General features: G+C 40.7%; 1 protein-coding gene across 11 annotated transcripts in view; it reads left to right on the top strand.

The window, feature by feature from the left end:
• The window catches only part of znf438 (zinc finger protein 438), a 243,370-nt gene that overhangs the window by 188,690 nt on the left and 34,287 nt on the right, over positions 1-20,393 (top strand). For all 11 annotated transcript variants that reach the window (XM_072576074.1, XM_072576072.1, XM_072576076.1 and 8 more), the window contains one exon: positions 3,249-5,361. In XM_072576074.1, coding sequence (XP_072432175.1) covers positions 3,249-5,361 — 2,113 coding nt within the window. The remainder of the gene's footprint in view (positions 1-3,248; positions 5,362-20,393) is intronic.

Here is a 20,393-nt window from a genome sequence, read left to right as displayed (position 1 = left end):
AGGACTTATACACTTAATGGTAAGGTCCTAAAGAGTGTTGCTGAACAAAGAGACCTTGGAATTCAGGTTCATAGCTCCTTGAAAGTGGAGTCACAGGTAGATAGGATAGTGAAGAAGGCATTTGGTATGCTTTCCTTTATTGGTCAGAGTATTGACTCCTGGAGTTGGGACATCATGTTGAGGCTGTAACAGCACATTGGTTAGGCCATTGTTGGAATATTGTGTGCAATTCTGGTCTCCTTCCTATCGGAAGGATGTTGTGAAACTTGAAAGGGTTCAGAAAAGATTTACAAGGATGTTGCCAGGGTTGGAGGATTTGAGCTATGAGGAGAGGCTGAACAGTCTGGGTCTGTTTTCCCTGGAGTGTCAAAGGCTGAGGGGTGACCGTATAGCGGTTTACAAAATTATGAGGGGCATGAAGAGGATAAATCGACAAAATCTTTTCCCTGGGGTGGGGGAGTCCAGAACTAGAGGGCATAGGTTTAGGATGAGAGGGGAAAGATATAAAAGACACCTAAGGGGCAAGTTTTTCACGCAGAGGTTGATACATGTATGGAATAAGCTGCCAGAGGAAGTGGTGGAGGCTAATATGATTGCAACATTTAAGAGGCATTTGGATGGGTATATGAATAGGGAGGGTTTGGAGGGATATAGGCCAGGTGCAGGCAGTGGGACTAGATTGGGTTGGGATATCTGGTCGGCATGGACGGGTTGTTTCCATGCTGTACATCTCTATGACTCTATTGGTGACGAAGAGTCATAGAGGATGAGGTTTCTAAATTCTTAGAAGAGCAGAGTCTGATTAGAACAAGTCAATATGGATTTACTAAGGGGATGTCATGCCTGACAAACCTGTTGGTATTCTTTGAAGAGGTGACAAGTAGGTTAGACCAGGGAAACCCAGTGGATGAGGTCTATCTGGACTTCCAAAAGGCCTTTGATAAGGTGCCACACGGGAGGCTGCTGAGCAAGGTGAGGGCCCATGGTGTTCGAGGTGAGCTACTGGTATGGATTGAGGATTGGCTGTCTGACAGAAGGCAGAGAGTTGGGATAAAAGGTTCTTTTTCAGAATGGCAGCCGGTGATGAGCGGTGTCCCGCAGGGTTCAGTGTTGGGGCCACAGCTGTTCGCATTATATATTAATGATCTGGATGAAGGGACTGGGGGCATTCTAGCGAAGTTTGCCGATGATACGAAGATAGGTGGACAGGCAGGTAGTACTGAGGAAGTGGGGAGGCTGCAGAAGGATCGAGACAGTTTGGGAGAGTGGTCCAGGAAATGGCTGATGGAATTCAACGTGAACAAATGCGAGGTCTTGCACTTTGGCAAAAAGAATAAAAGCACAGACTACTTTCTAAACGGTGAGAAAATTCGTAAAGCCAAAGTACAAAGGGATCTGGGAGTGCTAGTCGAGGATTCTCTAAAGGTCAACATGCAGGTTGAGTCTGTGATTAAGAAAGCGAATGCGATGTTGTCACTTATCTCAAGAGGGTTGGAATATAAAAACACCATTGTGCTACTGAGACTTTATAAAGCTCTAGTTAGGCCCCATTTGGAGTACTGTGTCCAGTTTTGGTCCCCACACCTCAGGAAGGACATACTGGCACTGGAACGTGTCCAGCGGAGATTCACACGGATGATCCCTGGAATGGTAGGTCTAACATATGAGGAACGGCTGATGATCCTGGGATTGTATTCATTGGAGTTTAGAAGATTAAGGGGAGACTTAATAGAGACGTACAAGATAATAAATGGCTTGGAAAGGGTGGATGCTAGGAAATTGTTTCCGTTAGGTGAGGAGACTAGGACCCGTGGACACAGCCTTAGAATTAGAGGGGGTAAATTCAGAACAGAAATGCGGAGACATTTCTTCAGCCAGAGAGTGGTGGGCCTGTGGAATTCATTGCCGCAGAGTGCAGTGGAGGCGGGGACGCTAAATGTCTTCAAGGCAGAGATTGATAGATTCTTGTTGTCTCGGGGAATTAAGGGCTACGGGGAGAATGCGGGTAAGTGGAGTTGAAGTGCCCAGCAGCCATGATTGAATGGCGGATTGGACTCGATGGGCCGAATGGCCTTACTTCCACTCCTATGTCTTGTGGTCTTATAGAGATATACAGCATAGGAACAGACCCTTCTGTCCAACTCGTCCATGCCGACCAGATATCCTCAGTAAATCTAGTCCCATTTGCCAGCATTTGGCCCTTATCCCTCTCAACCCTTCCTATTCACATACCCATCCAGATGCCTTTTAAATGTTGTAATTGTTGCTGGTAGGTTGAAAATATCCTCTGATGAACAATGTGAATTGCTGTTTTCAGTAATTTTCCCATTCTGTTCCCCAATGTGTTCATTTCTGCCTCATCCTAGACATTTTCATAACATTTGACTATATATGACCTAGTGCAGCTCTCTTTATTTCTAATAGCTAACTCCTCTGGTGCACTGAAAATGTTTTTTCAATCGCTTCATTTCCTAGTATAATAATAATTTGATGGGTGAGCCACTAATAGGTTGAGCACCCTGCTATTCATTAAGGAATGCTAAATTCAAAATATTGATCTAGGCTTGTGTGGTTACTATCACTTGGAACAGCTGGTCATTTTTTCTGAAGGGCATTAAAAAAGTTTTAATTTATCTCAGAATTGTCAGGTTGGTTCAATTGGCAATGTCTGTTATTCTCCCCATCAGAGTGATTTTGTGGTATTGTTGGAGGTGTTGCTTTTTTGTTAGAACTTTAAACTTGGACCTATTCTACTAGTTAAGGTAAACTTAAAGACCCTATTGCACAATGCAAGAAGTTCTCCCAATTTCTTTGTCAGCATTCTATCCTGCAAGTGAGACCAATTTGGTTATATATAGGATCACTGTCTGCTGAATCATTGTTATGTTTGCTCACTTAGTCACTGAATCTGCTAGAATATAGTAAATCTCTTTGTAAATATATATATATATATATTTTCTTTTCAAAAAGTAATGCATAACCTTTGCACCACAAAGAGTTTTTGTGCAGGGAGAAACCAGCAACCCTGGATTTCCAGAAATTATGTATATTCTTTAGTTTGGCAATTGTTCTTGTCATGTTGCTGTGATAACTCCATACTGACTGTGTGCAGCTCTGTATATGGGGTCACTTTCTTTTCAAATTTTAGTGCTGCTAGAATTCAGAAAATAACATAGAACAAAACAGCATTCACCCTGAAAACATCATCGCAATTATACTGAGTTACTTATGTGTTTATTTTTCAACAGATACACAAGGACCTTCATCCACTATGACTTACCAGAAGAAAAGTTTGTCAACCAAAGGCCATTTCAGGACCATTGCTCCAAAAGTTATTCCATCACAAATAGCAGTATCTGCTTCTTCAATGGTACCTCATTCTACTATGAGTGGCATTTCTTGTGGATCCACTATTACATCAGATATTCAGACAAACACATATCCAACAAAGAATGCAAAGCCCATAATCATGCCAGCTCGGAGCTATGCATTGATGCCTATTGCTGGCAAAGAGGGAACTTACTCACTTGTAGCCCTACCACAGGTTGCTGCAGCTACTACACAAGTATCTTCAAAGGTCACAAAATCAGTCACAAGCTGTTGTACTAGCCAGACACCGGTTTCTCAAGCCATCGGTAGAACATCAGTCGTAGCATTTGGGCAGACTGCACCTCCTGTTGCTGCCACTGAAAAATTGAAGTTACCAATTCCACGCTATCAGTCCGTGTGGGCCAAACCAGCTGTGAAGCAGGGAATGTTCTCAAAACTGGCAGTCGTGAAACCAAGTAATCTTCAGTGTCAATCATGTATGCCAGGAGCAACATCAATACAGGTTCAACCATCCACTGTGCCCAGCCATTCAAGCATTCATTCAAATATGGTAGCATCTAAAACTGGATTGTTGCTTGATGTGGACAAAGCAGGGCATGTATCTGCTGACATCACAGTTCCTGCAACACTTTCCCAGGATACAAATATAATGCTTCAACATTCTTCCCCATCCAAGTGTGATGTATTGAAAAACAACGAAACAACTGAAGTGGACAGACCCATGTCACAGCCTGGAGAAGCAAAATTCTTTTCTCAGCCCAGCCTGGATTCACTGTCAGTAACATGCAGCGTTTCAACGTGGCCTGTTGTCCAAACTGACCGACAATCCCCACTTGTCACTAAATGTACTGGACCAGTTGGTTCAGTGCCACTAATGCAGTTTGGAAATTCAGTTCAGTTTATTGCACCTACTCCGGCACCAAAAGGCAAAGTTCCTATTTTACCATACTCACGAATGAAAAACACCATTTTTCACAATCCCAAACAAAATCAAACTACTTCTGTTACGTTATCTACCCAACTCAAGGCAGGGATCCCCGCTGCAATGTCAGTTAATAATCAGTCTAAAGCTGCTGAAATGTCTAAGAATATCTGTATGGCTTCTGATTTTCACAGAGACAGTGCTAATAAACCAGATAGTCCATTACCATTTATACCAACCAGCAGTAGCGATGCATGTATATCAAAAAAAGGGATTGTAGATCAAATAAAGAAGCCAAACAGCAATGTACTGAAACACAGATTAGTAAGTAAAAGGAAGATGACAGATAACGTACCCATTTCCAAAGTGAAAAGATTTAAGACCTGTAATCTCTTGAGCAGAATGCAGGAAGATGAAGAAAAGATAAAAGCCAATTTTTCTCCTCAAGACTCTGGAAGTTTCAAAGTGAACATGAAAACCATAACAAATGAAAACTCAGACAAAACAGCAGAAGTGCTGAAGAAGTTTTGTAACATTATGCCCAAGCCTGTCGCAGTTACACAGGCTGTAGCTCCATTAGCATTATCTGGAAGGATGTTTTCAATCCAGAATCTTACTAGTTTAAAATCAGAGACTGCACTAAATGATGCAACAATCAACAAAACAGCTAACTTGGTGCAAGTTGCCAGTACATCTGGCTATTACAGAAACTTACCTGACCAATTGGTCTTGGATGAACAAGAATATAAATGCCATGTTTGTAATCGAGGCTTTCAGCTTAAACATCACCTTCAGGATCATTTGAATATTCATTCCAAGAGCAGGCCTTACTGCTGTCGTGTTTGCCACAAGGCCTACAGTCATTCAGGCAGCCTTAGCACTCACATGAAAAGGTGCCATAGTGAAGTACACCGTAAGAAGCTCATGTGCTGTGAGTTTTGTGCAAAGCTCTTTGGACATATTGGAGTCTATCTTTTTCATCTAAAAGAAATTCACAAGGTCTTAATCAGCAATGAGCATTCCATTGATTCACTTCTGCCCAATAAGAGTAATGGAGACAGAAATGAAGGAATGCTGGGAGCTGCACATCATCTGCCCCTGTCAGACAGGTAAAGTAGAAGTATTCTTTTTAACAAATTAGACAGCAATACAGATACTTATCCCTATCACACTTTGTTTACATTATTTTGAGGGATGCAACTGTTGGAATTTATTTTTCTGTTGCTCTACATTACTGTTGCATGCTAGTTCCTATTGCATTTTGTTCATGTTTGTTTTTATAAAGCATTAGATGTCTGTAACGGAGAAATGACCATTAAGCCCACCTGTCTGCTGGCTCTTTCCCATAGCAAGGGACTGAGATATTTCCACTATCTCAGTCATTTCTTAATGATCTCAGTCTTCCTCTGATTGAAATATTTATGTAATTTTCCACTCAAAGATGTAGTGATTTTTTGTGTCATTGATTTCCTGTAACAGAATATTATTTGCTCTGGTAATGTTTTGTGCAAATAAATTTCTCCTTGAGCTCTTTCGAGAATTTTTTATTCAGGATTCCTCCTTAGTGGCTGCTGTTGTGATTTCAAAATGACCACCCTGGAGTCTGCTTAGTTCATGCAAGCAAAGCCTTTATTAAAGCATGTGCAAGGGAGAAGTTCATCTTGGTTATCCAAAGAAGTTCTCAGAAATAGAGTTTTTAGGTTACATTTAGAATTCTCAATTCCATGCAGGCATCCATTATCTCAACCTTCAGGCTTGGGTCTGATTAGTTTCCATAGTAACTTGACCATTCTGCAGGGATTCTCATTGTCCCTCTTGCACCAGCAGCATGAAATCATGGTTAAAATGGCACATAACATTACGACATAGAAGAAATTGAGTATAAGAACAGCACTAATTTTGAGTGCTTAGTATTAATCCTAAAATTAACCCCTCATCCCGACTTCAGTGTCTCCTTTTGGACACTTGGCGGAATCCTCCCTCGATGTTTTACCTACCAGTAACTCGAAGGATCCAAGTGGAATTCAGTGACATGAAATTCTCTAATTTGCAATTCTCTTACTGCTGTAGTGAAGCCCCAGTGGTGAGGTTGGGCTGATAATCATCATTTTATTGGACAGCAAACACTTCATAAATCTTCCCAGTTTTTACATTTATGTGAGGGGGAGTTCAGTTGTGTTAAGAAATGGATCATGAGTTTAATTAAACAGCAAGACTATCTGCAGTGCCTGAGATACCATTAGTCCCTGTTGCAGCAAATTTAGAGAATGGCAACAGGATTATAATAACCACAGTAGCGGTGCCATCATTCCAACCAGTTGTACTGTATTCTTACTATCTTGGCTTTTGATTACTAGCTAAGTCCTCCAATACTTTAGCAACACCTTTGGTCAAATTCACCCTAGCCCTCATGATGTTTGACAGCTTTGTTCAGTAAACCTCTTGGGGGGTGGCTTATATCGTTTCCACCACAAGCCCCATCATTCTTACCAGAGCATTATCAACATTCCGCCATGGGCTGGATATGGAACCTGTGAAGAGCCTGCCTGCAGTTTGAGAGACCTCCATCATTTTGGGGTTGGTGATCTGTAAGCAGAGCATTTTGATTGATGCATAAGTACATACTAACTAGGATTAGGCAATTCAATCCCTTGAATTTTCTACATTTAGTATGATCACGGCTGATTTCATCTCGCTCTCAACAGCACTTTCCTACCCACTCTCTAAAACCCCTTCAACCTATTACTAATTAAAAATATGTCTATTTCCTCCTTAAATTTTCTCAATGCGCCAGCATCCACCACACTCTGGGGTAGTGACTTCAATACACTCACAACTCTTTCAGAGAATTATTCTTTCTCATCTCTGTTTAAATCTGCTACTCCTTATCCTAAAACTATGACCTCTTGTTCTTGAGAATGCATTGTTACGCTCCAGTCCTCCATAGTGGGGCCTTGTCTTATTCATAAAATGCACCAATACATAGGGGAGGTTTGGACTGTCTCAGAGACAGTCTTTCAAAAGATCTGACCGATAGCAGGATGGCAGAATTGTTTCTGGTGGCTTTCAGGGTACTTCGGGGCAGATGATGTAATGCAATGATTCAATACAACATTCTTCCATTCGTCTCAAAAGGAGAATACTGAATCTGAATGCATTGTAGATCCTATATGACAGCCCAACCTTCTCCATTCTCAGGAATTCAAATTTATATTCCCCTTGCTGGAACCCAAACTGGGCATCAGTGTGCAAGTTAATGCTAAGCAAGTGCATTATTGATGGTGCCTTCTATCATTTTACTGATAATTGAGAGTAGACTCATGGAGTGGTAATTGACCACATTGGATATGTCTTGCTTTTATGTTTACTGAACATACTAGTCAATTTTCCACATTGTCAAGAAGATACCAATGTTATAGCTGTACTGCAACAGCGTGGCTAAGGGTGTGGAAGTTTCTGGAGCACAAGTCTTAAGTGCTATTGCCTGAATGTTGTCAGGGCTTATAGCCTTTACAGTATCCAGTGCCAAGAGCCATTTTTCAATATCACGTGAAGTGAATTGAATTGGCAGAAAACTGGTATCTGTGGTGCTGAACACTTGTGGGCAAGGCTGAGATGGAAAATCTGCTGGACATTTCAGGCTGAGCGTTGTTGCAGATACCTCAGCCATAGCCTTTGCATTGGTGTGCAAGGTTCTCCATGGAGCAGAGAAGATTAAGAGGTGACCTTATTGAGTTTTTCAAAGTTATGAACAATTTTTACAGAATTGAGAACATTTTGTTTCCACTAGTCGGTATGTCATTAACTAGGTTGCAACTTCAAGACTATCAGCAAGAAAGCTAAGAGTGAGATAAGAAGAAGCTCCTTTACTCAGAGAATTGTTAGGCTTTGGAATGTGTTGCCTGGCAAAGTAGTAGAAGCAGATTCCATCTGAGGTTTGAAAAGAGAGCTGGGTATAAATTTGAAAGTGATTAATTTAGAGGGCTACGGAGATAGGGCAGGAGAATGGGACTAGCTGGGTATTTCTTTCAGGAGCAGATATAGATATGATGGGTCTAATGGTCTTCTCCTATACTGTAAAATTTCATTGAAGATGTTTTAACAGGGCATTTGGATAAGTTATGGGTATTCAGGCAGAACCAACATGGCTTTGACAAAGGGAGATCATGTTTAACTAGTTTATTGAAGTTCTTCAAAGAAGAATGGGAAGGATTTAGAGGGATATGGGCCAAATTCTGACAAATGGGACTAGATGAGTTAGGATATCTCAGTGGAATGAGTGAGTTGGACTGAAAGGTCTGTTTTCATGCTGCACAACCCACAAACTCCATGATTAAGTAACATGCTGTAAGTAAAAGGGAACCAGTGGATGTATTGTACTTATGTTTCCAGAAAGCATTTGATGAGGTGTCATATGAAAAATGATTGCAGAAAATAAAGGTTCATAGTTTGGAGATAACATTGGCCTGCATAGAAGATTTTTTGGCTTAGGAAGCAGAGAACAGGAATAAATGGGCCTTTTTCAGACTAGCAAGATGTCATGAATGACATGAACCACAGAGGCCCATGGTGGTGCCTCAACTGTTTGCAATTTATGTAATGATATGGATGGAGGGACTGAAGCTTTGCTTGCTACATTTGCTGATTTCACAAAGATGGGTAGGAAGGTCAGTTTGAAGAGGACATAAGGAGCCTACAAGGGGATATAGACAAGTTATGTGTGTAGGCAAAGATCTGACAAATCTCTAAAAAGGGAAGCATGAGGTTATCCATTTTGGCAGAAAGAATAAAAAAAAAACAAATTATCTACAGTGAAAGGATGCAGAGTTCTGAAATGCAGATAGATCTGGGTGTCCTAGTGCATGGATCACCAAAAGTTAGTATGTAGGTACAGCATGTAATTAGGAAAGCTAATAGAATGTTGTATTTTGTTATGATGAACATAGGGATAGGAGTAGGCCATTCTACCCTTCAAGCCTATTCCTCCATTCAGTGAGATCGTGGCTGATCTGTGGCCTTCCTCTATATACCTGCCTTTGCCCCGTATCTCTTAATACATTTGATTAACAAAAAAAATCAATTTCAGATTTAAAGTTAACAACTGATTTAGAATCAGCTGCCTTTTGAGGAAGAGAGTTCCAAACGTCCACAACATTAGAGTGTAGCTTTTCTTCTGAACAGTCTGGCCCTAATTTTTAGATTATACTCCTTGGTTCTAGAATCTCTAACCAGTTGGGAACTGAAATCAAAAGCAGGGAGCTTATACTTTACTTATACAGGGCATTAATGCGATTGCATCTAGAATACTGCATCGTTGGCGATCACTTGCTGACGAGTATGATTGTCCACCTTAGACATTTCAGTGCCATGTACAATGCCTGTCATTGTGCCCACAGAAGGATGTGATGCATTAGGAGCAGTTCAGTAGAGGTTTGCGAAACTAATGCTGCTGAGGTGTTCTAGTAATTTCTGTTTTTGTTTTAGATTTCCAACATTCAGTTCTTTCTTTTTTTTTACTGGAATTGCAGATTGTTTTATGAGGAAAGCTTGAGCAGGCTAGACTTGAATCCAGTGGAGTTTAGAAGAGTTAGACGTGACTTTATTGAAACATATAAAATCCTGAAGAGACTTGACTGTGTGGATGCTGAAAGGATGTTTACACTTGTGGGAGAATCTAGATGTAAGGCTCATAGTTTTCAAAACAAAGTATCCATTTAAGACCGGCGATGAGTAGCAAAAAAATTTCGAATGTTGAGAAGCTTTGGAATTCCTTTCCTCAAAAGGCACCAATGCAGAATCTTCAAATTTTTTTTAAAGCAGGGCTAGAAAGATACTTGACTACCAAGGGAAAGATTATTGCATGTGTGCAGGCATGTAGAGTTGAGGTTAAGCTCAGATCTGCCTTGATTTTATTGAATGGTGGAGCAGACTCAAAAAGCTGAATGGCCTACACTGTTCGTATGTTCAAAGTCTGTCCCATTTAGCACAAATTTGAAGATATATTAACTACCCCTGTTGATTGTCTTGTTAATTGATAAACTATTGTCTCCATGAGCACTACTTCCTTAGCAACCTGAGCAGAGTAACCATCTTACAGAGTTTCTTGTTTCACTATTTTACCATTCCTTTTTACTACTGCCCAACTGGTCTTAGACAACCCATTCTCATATTGCTTAGCCCCATCTGTAAGCAATTCGTCTACTTTTCCATCTATTGGAAAGTAATTGCAGCTGTTTTATCTTATATAGTGGCCTGCTTCTTTGTTTCTTTTCTGTCTCCCTGTGGCCTTTGGCAACTTTGAGCAGTTCTGAACATTGCAGTGTTCCTCTGTTAATACTTGTGCTTCTGTACACTTCAATACACAATCTCACCTCTGTTCTGACACAGAGTTGCAACACACAAAACAACAGTCTTGTTTGCATTGTCATTGTCTGGAGATGCCGGTGTTGGACTGGGGTGTACAAAGTTAAAAATCATACAACACCAGGTTATAGTCCAACAGGTTTAATTGGAAGCACTAGCTTTCAGAACGCCGCTCCTTCATCAGTTGGTTGTGGAGTACATAGCTGTAAGACACAGAATTTATAGCAAAAGTTTACAGTGTGATGTAACTGAAATTATACATTGAAAAATACCTTGATTGTCTGTTGAGTCTTTCATCTGTTTGAATACCATGATAGTTTCACTTCTTTCATATGTAAATCACAAAACGTTTTTAAAAAGTTACTTTATCAGGTTAACTGTACCAATTGGTGTCAGCCAGATAATATGTTGAAAGTGTTAACCCCCCTGTGTTCCCTGTCTTTGCCATAATGTTTAGACTGATTCTAATCTAAAAAGTGAGTTAACAGAGTCTTACGTGGACTCATGCAGTTTTTGAGCCAAGTACCATGTAACTCTGCAAGTACAAATTCACCCCACAAACGTATATGTATATGTGTGCATGTGGGTTTTTGTGTCTGTCTGTCTGTCTGGGGTGGGGGGTTGTGAGTGTGAGAGTGAGTGTACATGTTTGGGTATGTGAGTGTAGAGTGTCTAAGTCTGTGAGAGCGTGCATGTGCTTACAGACTTAGACACTCTACACTCAAATACACACACATGTACACTCATTCTTACACTCACAACCCCCCACCTCAGACAGACAGGCACACACAAACCCACATGCACACATATACATATACGTTTGTGGGGTGAATTTGTACTTGCAGAGTTACATTGTACTTTACTCAAAAACTGCATGAATCCACGTAAGACCCTGTTAACTTACTTTTTAGATTAGAATCAGTCTAAACATTATGGCACAGACAGGGAACACAGGGGGTTAACACCTTCAACATAGTATCTGGCTGACACCAATTGTTACAGTTAACCTGAGAATGTAACTTTTTTGTGATTTCCATATGAAAGAAGTGAAACTATCATGGTATTCAAACAGATGAAAGACTCAACAAACAATCAAGGTATTTTTAAATATATAATTCCAGTTACATCACACTGTAAACTTTTGCTATAAATTCTGTGTCTTACAATTGTGTCCTCCACAACCTCCTGATGAAGGAGCGATGCTCCGAAAGCTAGTGCTTCCAATTAAACCTGTTGGACTATAACCTGGTGTTGTGTGATTTTTAACTTTGTCATTACTGGTTTAGTTGTCAGATGGGCTGCCTGAATTCAGTGTGTTAGTGGCAATATTTGCATGACTAGAGCAAGCTAGGGAGCATATTGATTTGCCTGGTTTACCCTGTGAACAATACTAGCTCCTTTTTTTACCCAAGGAACTGTGATGCTTCATCCATAGATTGCTATTTCACTCATAGACTTGTTCATTGCTGCAGAACCACAAAATTGTCCTCTAGCTTCCCATCCCAAATGCTGACTGCCCACCTAACAGTTAAAAATCACACAACACCAAGTTACAGTCCAACAGGTTTATTTGAAAGTACAAGCTTTTGGAGTACTGTCCCACTAGCTACCTGACAAAAGGAGCAGTGCTCCGAAAGTTTGTACTTTCAATTAAACCTGTTGGGCCATAAGCTGGTGTTGTGTGATTTTTAACTTTGTCCACCCCAGTCGAACATCGGCACCTCCACTTCACATCTAATGGTTGTAGGATAAACATACCTATCATCTGATATCACATTTGAATTGGTACAAGTGTTTGAGCATGACTACACTGTTGTTGTGGTGACAAATTACCATTTTCAAATTGGAATGGTCCAAACAATCAAAGATATTAATGGAACAAAGGCAAGGGAGAAGCTCATGGTTGTTTCTCAAAAAATGTCTCAAAAATATAATTCAACCTCATGCAGACCCCTGTTATCTTAAACATGAATCTCAGCCCTGCTAGTTCTGAAGGTAACTCAGATATCCTCTTTGGGTGCTCAGTTCCCCGTATCTCATTGCTCTATGCAACAATAAATAATGTGCTTACTCAGGCTGTTATTGTTAGTACATGGAAAAAAATCAAGGATATTTGCAAGAGTAAAATTATAGTCCACTTCAGTTTTAACCCTATGGTTAATCCCTTGTCCCTGTTGGCCAAGTGGAGAAAATAGGCTATTTCTTTTAACTTTATCAAAATCATCTGAACTTATAAAAACATACAGTAATTCGTCTTGGGCCTCTGCTAGCGTGGAAGTGGTCTTAATAGTTGAAGCCTCTCCTAATTGCTTTCCATTACTCGTGTAAGGTTTGTAAACCTCCATTGTATATCTTTGACCTTTGTGCTGAGTACATGTTAGAATTTCCTGATTATATGGCCAACATATCTCATTCTTGACTAAAGCCCATCCAGATTAGAAAGGCCCAAATTTTACTCCTGCTGTATGATGAATGGGTTGAATAAAGGCAATGGTACTACAGTTAGGCCTCAGTATTTCTCGATTGGTAAAGGAAAATCTGCCAGCTTTCTTGCTTCTGATCACTATCTGTCATATTTGCTTGTAACAGCATTGGTCTCAACTTTGGTTGCTCCTCAGTTGAATAGCCTGTCAATGTTCAGCTGAGGAGTACAGCTGTTTGGACGAAGTACTGCAGGGGCAGCCACTGAGAGTGAGGAAATCCAGAACAAGAGAAAAAGTGATAATTTAGACTCTTGTTATAATGCCAGAATAAAATGTCAAATCAATACCTTTAATCGTGGTATTATAGGTATTTTCTTGTTTAGGTTTACTATTGCACTCCTCTTCAATAGTGAACCTGCTTGAACCCACTGCTTCTGCTTCTGCTTCAGAGGTAGGGACGACAAGAGCCCTTTGCAAACACATTTCACCATTATGCCATGGTATTGTATACTATGTTATGGATAAACTGAATGTGGTTCTGTCATTTCAAATATTGTCCTCGTTTTGCACAGACCTCTTTTATATGCATCATGCATCATGCTGTGTCTCAGAAGTTCTATTCACTAGGAAATTCTTATTCACAAAACAGGCCATGCTCCAATACAAAGTTGTCTGTATAATGTACTTGCGTCTGTCTGCTCATCAGCCCTCACTTCTACTATCCCTGGGTGGTTTGAAGTTTTATTTGGATTTGAATGAACAATTGCAAGAATGTAACAACATGTGAAAACAATTAATAAATGTGAAGGCCACATGTTAAGAGATGGGCAAATATCGAAAACCAGCATACTTTAGTGATGACTTTTTTCCTCTATGAACTGTTCCTTGATGTTAAAAAAACACATTGGTGAGTGCTACATCAATTCCTGCTATGTTTTATGTAGATCACACAGATTTGTCTTCACCACCAACATTATTAGCAACTGCAGTGTTTGCCCCTCTGCCCACTGTCTTGAGATGATGAATACTTTGCACAATACAGTCCCACCGTTGCCCCTTGGCCACTGAAACCTAAATAGGATGACAGTTATTTTTCATTCTTGTTTTTGAGCCATTACATTTACTGCTGTTAGATAACTGGGAGCAGTACAACAGGTCTGATTCTGTCCTTACGCATGTACATAACCTGCAGTAGTCAGCAGAGGTATTTGTTTATCTTTTTTTCTATTTTTTCCTCAATTAATAGGCAGTTAGACAAATTATAATAGCCAAATCCTTTTCAACTGAAAGTAGTCTCTACAAAGTTGGAAGCAAACCCAAGATCAGCTGAAACAGCAGGTCAAAGCATTATGTAAATTATGTATCCGATTGGACTTGATAACTTTGCTTTATCGTTCTGTTAAAACGTGCATTTTGTCAATGCGAATTGACTGTAACGCAATTGACAAATTCGGGCCCTGTTTCTACAGCATGAACTTTTAAAACATGTGTTGGCTGTAACGCGATTCCAACACTACCACTTTAAACACTGTTTTTAAAGTGCAATTTTTCTACAACGTGCAGTTGCACAAAAATGCAACCATGGCGTTATGGAAGAGCTGGCTGTACTGTATGTACTTTGAAGATCCTTTCTTCTTTGGCAAGAGCCTTATTTAGTGAAAATTCGTTAAACTGCTGGGCTATTCATTGCAAGCTTCCAGCATTTCCAGATTTAAAATGGTTATTAGAAACATGAAGCACCCTTACATTTTCATCTAATGTACAAAAGAGCAAAGACTGAAAGAACTGCAGATGCTAGAAATCAGAAGCAAAAACAGAAATTGCGAGAAAAGCTCAGCAAGTCTGGCAGCACCTGTGGAGAGAAATCAGAGTTAATGCTTTGGGTCGAGTGACCCTTCTTCAGAACGGATGGGAGCTAGGAAAAAGTTGTTTTTTATACAGGAGTTAGGCTGGGGAGATGGGGTAAGGAGTAAACAATAGGTGGAGATAACGCCCAAGGAAAGTCCGACAAAGGAGTGGATAATGGTTGGCCTAAGAGAAGAGTTATACCTGAAATGTTGACTCTCCACCTCCTGATGCTGCCTGACTTGCTGTGTTCTTCCAGCCTCTTGCTTGTTACTAAGAGAATGAATAGCTACCAGTAGGGACTATTAGTTGCTAACACTGGGTTGTGTGTAATAGATCATATAACAAAGGGTGGTGTGTGGGGGTTGGGGTAAGGACATGGAAGAAGGTGCCTCAAGACCTAAAACTGGTGAATCAATATTGTGTCCAGAAGGTTGGAGAGTTCCCAGGTGGAAAATGAGGTGCTATTCCTCCAACTTGTGCTGAGTTTTGCTGGAGTACTACAGCAAGCCTGAGACAGAGGTGTTGGCCAGGATAGTGTGTTGAAGTGGCTGGCAGTTGGAAGCTGAGGGTCATTTCTACGGGCAGAATGAAGGTGTTCTGAACAAGCAGTCACCCAGTCTAAGCTTTGTTTCTCCAGTGTAGAGGGGACCACATTGTGAGCAGCGAATACAGTCGACTAGATTGAATGAAGTTTACGTTAAGCTCTGCTTCACTTGGAGGGTGTGTTTCAGCCTTTGAATAGTGAGGAGAAAGGATGCAAATGGACAGGTGTTGCACCTTCTGCAGTTTCAGGTGAAGGAGCCATGGCACCTTGGGAGTGAAGGACGAGTGGACCAGGTTGTCTCTGAGGGAACATTCCTTGCAGAAGGTTGACCAGGGAGGGAAGAGGAATATGTGTCTGGTGGTGGCATTCCGTTGGAGGTGGCGGAAATGGTGGCTAATGATCCTGTGGTTGTGGGTGCTGGTGGGATGGTAGGTAAGGACAAGGGGGGGGGACCCTATCACTGTTGTGGGAGGGAAAGAGGGGGTGAGGGTTGACACGTGGATGATGGTTGGGACCCAGCTGAGAACCCTGTCAAATATGGTGATGGGAAATCCTAGGTTGAGGAAGAAAGTAGACAGTTTGGAGTCCCACTTCTCAAAATTGGCATCATTACAACAGATGTGACAGAGATGGATGAACTAGGAGAATGGAATAGTCTTTATAGGAAGCAGGCTGTGAGGATGTGTTGTTCAGATAACTTTGGGAGCCGGTGGGTTTATAGTGAATATTGGTGGCCAGTTCATCGACAGAAATGGAAACAGATGTCGAGGAAGGGAAGGGAGGAGTCAGAGATTTACCTGATGAAAGTGAGAGTGAGGCGGATACTGGAAGCGAAATCCGCCAAAAAAGAATGTTAACATCCACACCAAGTTGTAGATATCTCTTGTCCAAGACATCCCAAACTGGAGAAGATGCATTTGCTAAGGTGCCATCCATTTTGAGCATCTCCAACTAGCAAGTGGAAGCGAAGTGCAAATAGCAGAAGGTGAGTGTGATGACCTAAGCAACTTGTCACCATTTACCATGTGTTGCAGTGTATGTGGATTGAGTGTTGGACTACTTAGTAAGCTCAGAACTCGCAACTCAGGAGTGGCAAAATATCATTCTTGATCCCAATGAACTGCCTCAGACAAACAAGAAATCCAATGGAACTCAGTAGTTTCTTTACCTCAAAGAGCTTTGTGAATGTGGAACTCGCTACTTCGGAAAAATTGTTGAAACAATACAGCTTGATTTAAAGGAAGGCTGAATGAGCATTTGAGAGAGAAGGGAGTAGAGATTTACATGGATAGACTTAGATGAGGAAAGACCGCAGAAGACTTGACTGAAGCAAAACATGGATGTGGATTGTTTGGATTCAATGGCTTGTTTCTGTGCTGTAAGTTCTCTGTAATTTTGCGTTCTCCAAACATTATTTGCTACTTGTCAAACCTAACTTTGACTCCATTTCACAATTTATCATGGTGGGATCTGTATTTGTTCTGGGTTGCCAGTCTGGTGCCATGATCCCTAAATTACTATTCTGTTTCAGTTTAATTTGAGACTTAAAGCACGATTAATCTTGTCAGACACTTCTGATAATGTATTTGGCAAGTGCTTTGCATAGTGAGTCACATAGACCAGGAAAGTCCAAGGTGTTCAATCTGTGACGAATGACCTAATCCTGACTCAACAACCCACTCATGGAACATGTGCATGTGACGTGTAATTTCAGTCACAACAGTGAATGGACAACATTACTGGAATTTATATGTACATTGTCAAACATTGATCATCTAATAATGTAATGTGTTGATGTAATCATGTCTTAGGGTGTGAGTGCCTGGGTTAGGTTACCACCTCTCTGCTATCTGTCCTGCCCAACCTGTCAATGAGATTGACAAGAGGTTGAACATCTCCTTTTGAGGTGGAAGGGAAATATGAAGATGAGTTGTGAATAATCCTGGGTTTTATACTGAGAAACTTTATACCTTTTCAAAGAATACGACTCTTCAATTATTACTGGAAATTAATGGGCTCAAAAAATCTGCAGAATATGTTTAATAACTTTTACCTGGGTTCTTCCCCCTGGAAACTTTCCTCGAGTGATTGTTTTGCACAAAAGTTCCAGGCCATTGGGTTGTCACCAAATGGGATGGGTTTCTTTATTGGACCTTACAGAGTTATAGCACTTGAGAGAATTTAAAAAAGAATTTGATCCCTGCCTGCCCAGCTGTGCCCCAGACTTCCTGCAAGTGTCTGTTTCTGATGTTAAGGTTAATTGTGCAGTAGTATTGTTCATACCTCTTGGCCAGGTTGTTCAGATTCAAGTCCCACCTGCTCCAGTGGTGTGCAATAATATCTCTGAACAGATTGTTTTTTAAAAAAATGCTCCGGAGTCTATAGTGAGTGCTGTGTGCTGTTAGGGTATTTTGCCATGGACTGTCGCAGGACGCTACCCTGAATTGAACTCTCATTTTCCAAGCGCGATCACTGGATACTTGTTGTAGGGAATGTGTTGTTAACTATCCTTACTGTAGATGGAGATTATTGGTGTTACTAATTTCTGAAGAAGATAGATGGCTGAAATGTTAGTTATGTCAGTTATTTCAACCAAATAAGTAAACCTTTTCAAATATCCTTTGCTTAAAATGTTTACATAGTACAAATATTTTTGATTCAAAAAGTTAATTGAGTTAATCCAAATCATTATGAGTATTATTCACTGTTGTGATCAGAATTTTTGGCTGACTTTGCATTCATTGTAATTGTTTTAATAATGTAAAAGAGGAAGGAGCTTATAGTCATTTGTTCATATTGTTTTATACCCCGTGACAGGAGAGGGGTACAGAAGAGGATTGTATCTTTAGTTCTCCTAATTAGAAATGTGTCTGTTGTACCTTCCAAATGGAACCAGTTGTTTGTTATGTGGAAAATGGTGGACACAAGCCTGAAGGTCAACTTTGATATTCTAGAATGATATTGGTTTTGTTTCACTCCCATTTGTCAGTATTTTATGGAATAGAGGGGCTGGGGAGAAATGATGAATGTTTGATTATTTATTGGTTTGGAACTTGAGTATAGCTGAAAAAAAGATGCATTTTGCCAAAGGTTTTCATGTTCACTCATCAGGACAATTTGTTAGAATACAGAATCAAGTGAAAAAACAACATTTATATTGTACGAAAGAAAAGCATTGGTTGATCGGCAAATTGACTTTGCTTAGTAAATACCCGAGTTAATGATTGACACTTAGCCGGCAGGCTTTGTTTAAATTTTAACCCAGGTACGTTGACTCTAATCTGTTATGGCATTGCCCCAAGTAATGAACCAATGAATGGTTGTCATCTCTTTTGTTGATTTGAAATAGGTCCAGTGAATGTACATGTTCTTTCCACCCAGAAAGAACAGGACTGTGTGAATTGATGTACAGGTTGTTCTGTTATAACGCGCATTTTGCCAATGCAAATTCACTGTAACACAATTGATGAATTGGGGCTGCTGTTTCTACAGCGTGAACTTCTTGAATGTATGTTGGCACTTCCACTAATATCGTTTATTGTATCCGTTGCTCCCGATGTAGTCTCCTCTACATGGGGGAGACTGGATGCCTCCTAGCAGAGCGCTTTAGGGAACATCTCCGGGACACCCGCACCAATCAACCACACCGCCCTGTGGCCCAACATTTCAACTCCCCCTCCCACTCTGCCGAGGACATGGTGGTCCTGGGCCTCCTCCACCGCTGCTCCCTCACCACCAGAGGCCTGGAGGAAGAACACCACATCTTCCATCTCGGAACACTTCAACCCCAGGGCATCAATGTGGACTTCACCAGTTTCCTCATTTCCCCTTCCCCCACCTCACCCTAGTTCCAAACTTCCAGCTCAGCACTGTCCCCATGACTTGTCCTGCCTGCCTATCTTCTTTTCCACCTATCCACTCCACCGTCCCCCGCCCCTGACCTATCACCTTCATCCCCTCCCCCACTCACCTATTGTACTCTATGCTACTTTCTCCCCACCCCCACCCTCCTCTAGCTTATCTCTCCAAGCTCCAGCCTTTCTTCCTAATGAAGGGCTTTTGCCCGAAACGTCAATTTTACTGCTCCTTGGATGCTGCCTGAACTGCTGTGCTCTCCCAGCATCACTAATCCAGAATCTGGTTTCCAGCATCTGCAGTCATTGTTTTTACCCAGTCAGAAATTTTGCCTGGTTTAAAATCAAACAAAGAATGACGATTAAAACCAGAAATAATTGCGGGTGCTGTATATCAGAAACAAAAACGCAAGTTGCTGGAAAAGCTCAGCAGATCTGGTAGCACCTGTGAAGAGAAATCAGAATTGATGCTTCCCCAGAGGAAGGGTCACTGGACCCAAAATGTTAACTCTGATTTCGCTTCACAGATGCTGCCAAAGAATAGCGATTAACTGTCAATCATTATTAGCTGATGTGTTCTTAATATCAATGCCTCTTCTACACGCCATTTGTCAACTAGTCAGCACTGTCCTCTCATGCAGTGTAAATGTTGACTTTCCTCATAAAGTGGTATTCTTGTGACTTGATGAGTGCAAAATTAAAAACTTTGACTTTTTTTCAGAAACACTAAGTAAGTTTGTGAAGCAAAGTATTAAAACTTTTTTTCTTCAGTAAATATTTCTGATATGATTGTAAATCTTAGCTTGGTGTTTAATGTGTTGCCTTTTCAGTGTTAAAGAAGTTCCCTCATTTAAACCACCAAGAATTATTTGCTTTGTTTGATAGTCAGTTATTTTGAATCTGTGCTAAATATACTGCAGAATACAATGCTTCTAATTTAGCTAACAAGTGATAACCAATTGTGATTTGGAGTTCTGACCAATTTTCATAAAAATAATTTTGCACAGTGAATTTAAAGGCTGCTGCTTTTTAATATGTTCTTTTTCTCATGTTATATACCTTTGTCTGAAAGCATAGCTTGTGTTGCTGAATATTCCTTCAGACATCAT

Source organism: Chiloscyllium punctatum, chromosome 8, assembly GCF_047496795.1.
Source record: "Chiloscyllium punctatum isolate Juve2018m chromosome 8, sChiPun1.3, whole genome shotgun sequence".
Classification (NCBI taxonomy): Eukaryota; Metazoa; Chordata; class Chondrichthyes; order Orectolobiformes; family Hemiscylliidae; genus Chiloscyllium; species Chiloscyllium punctatum.
This window is presented reverse-complemented; position numbering and strand designations above follow the sequence as displayed.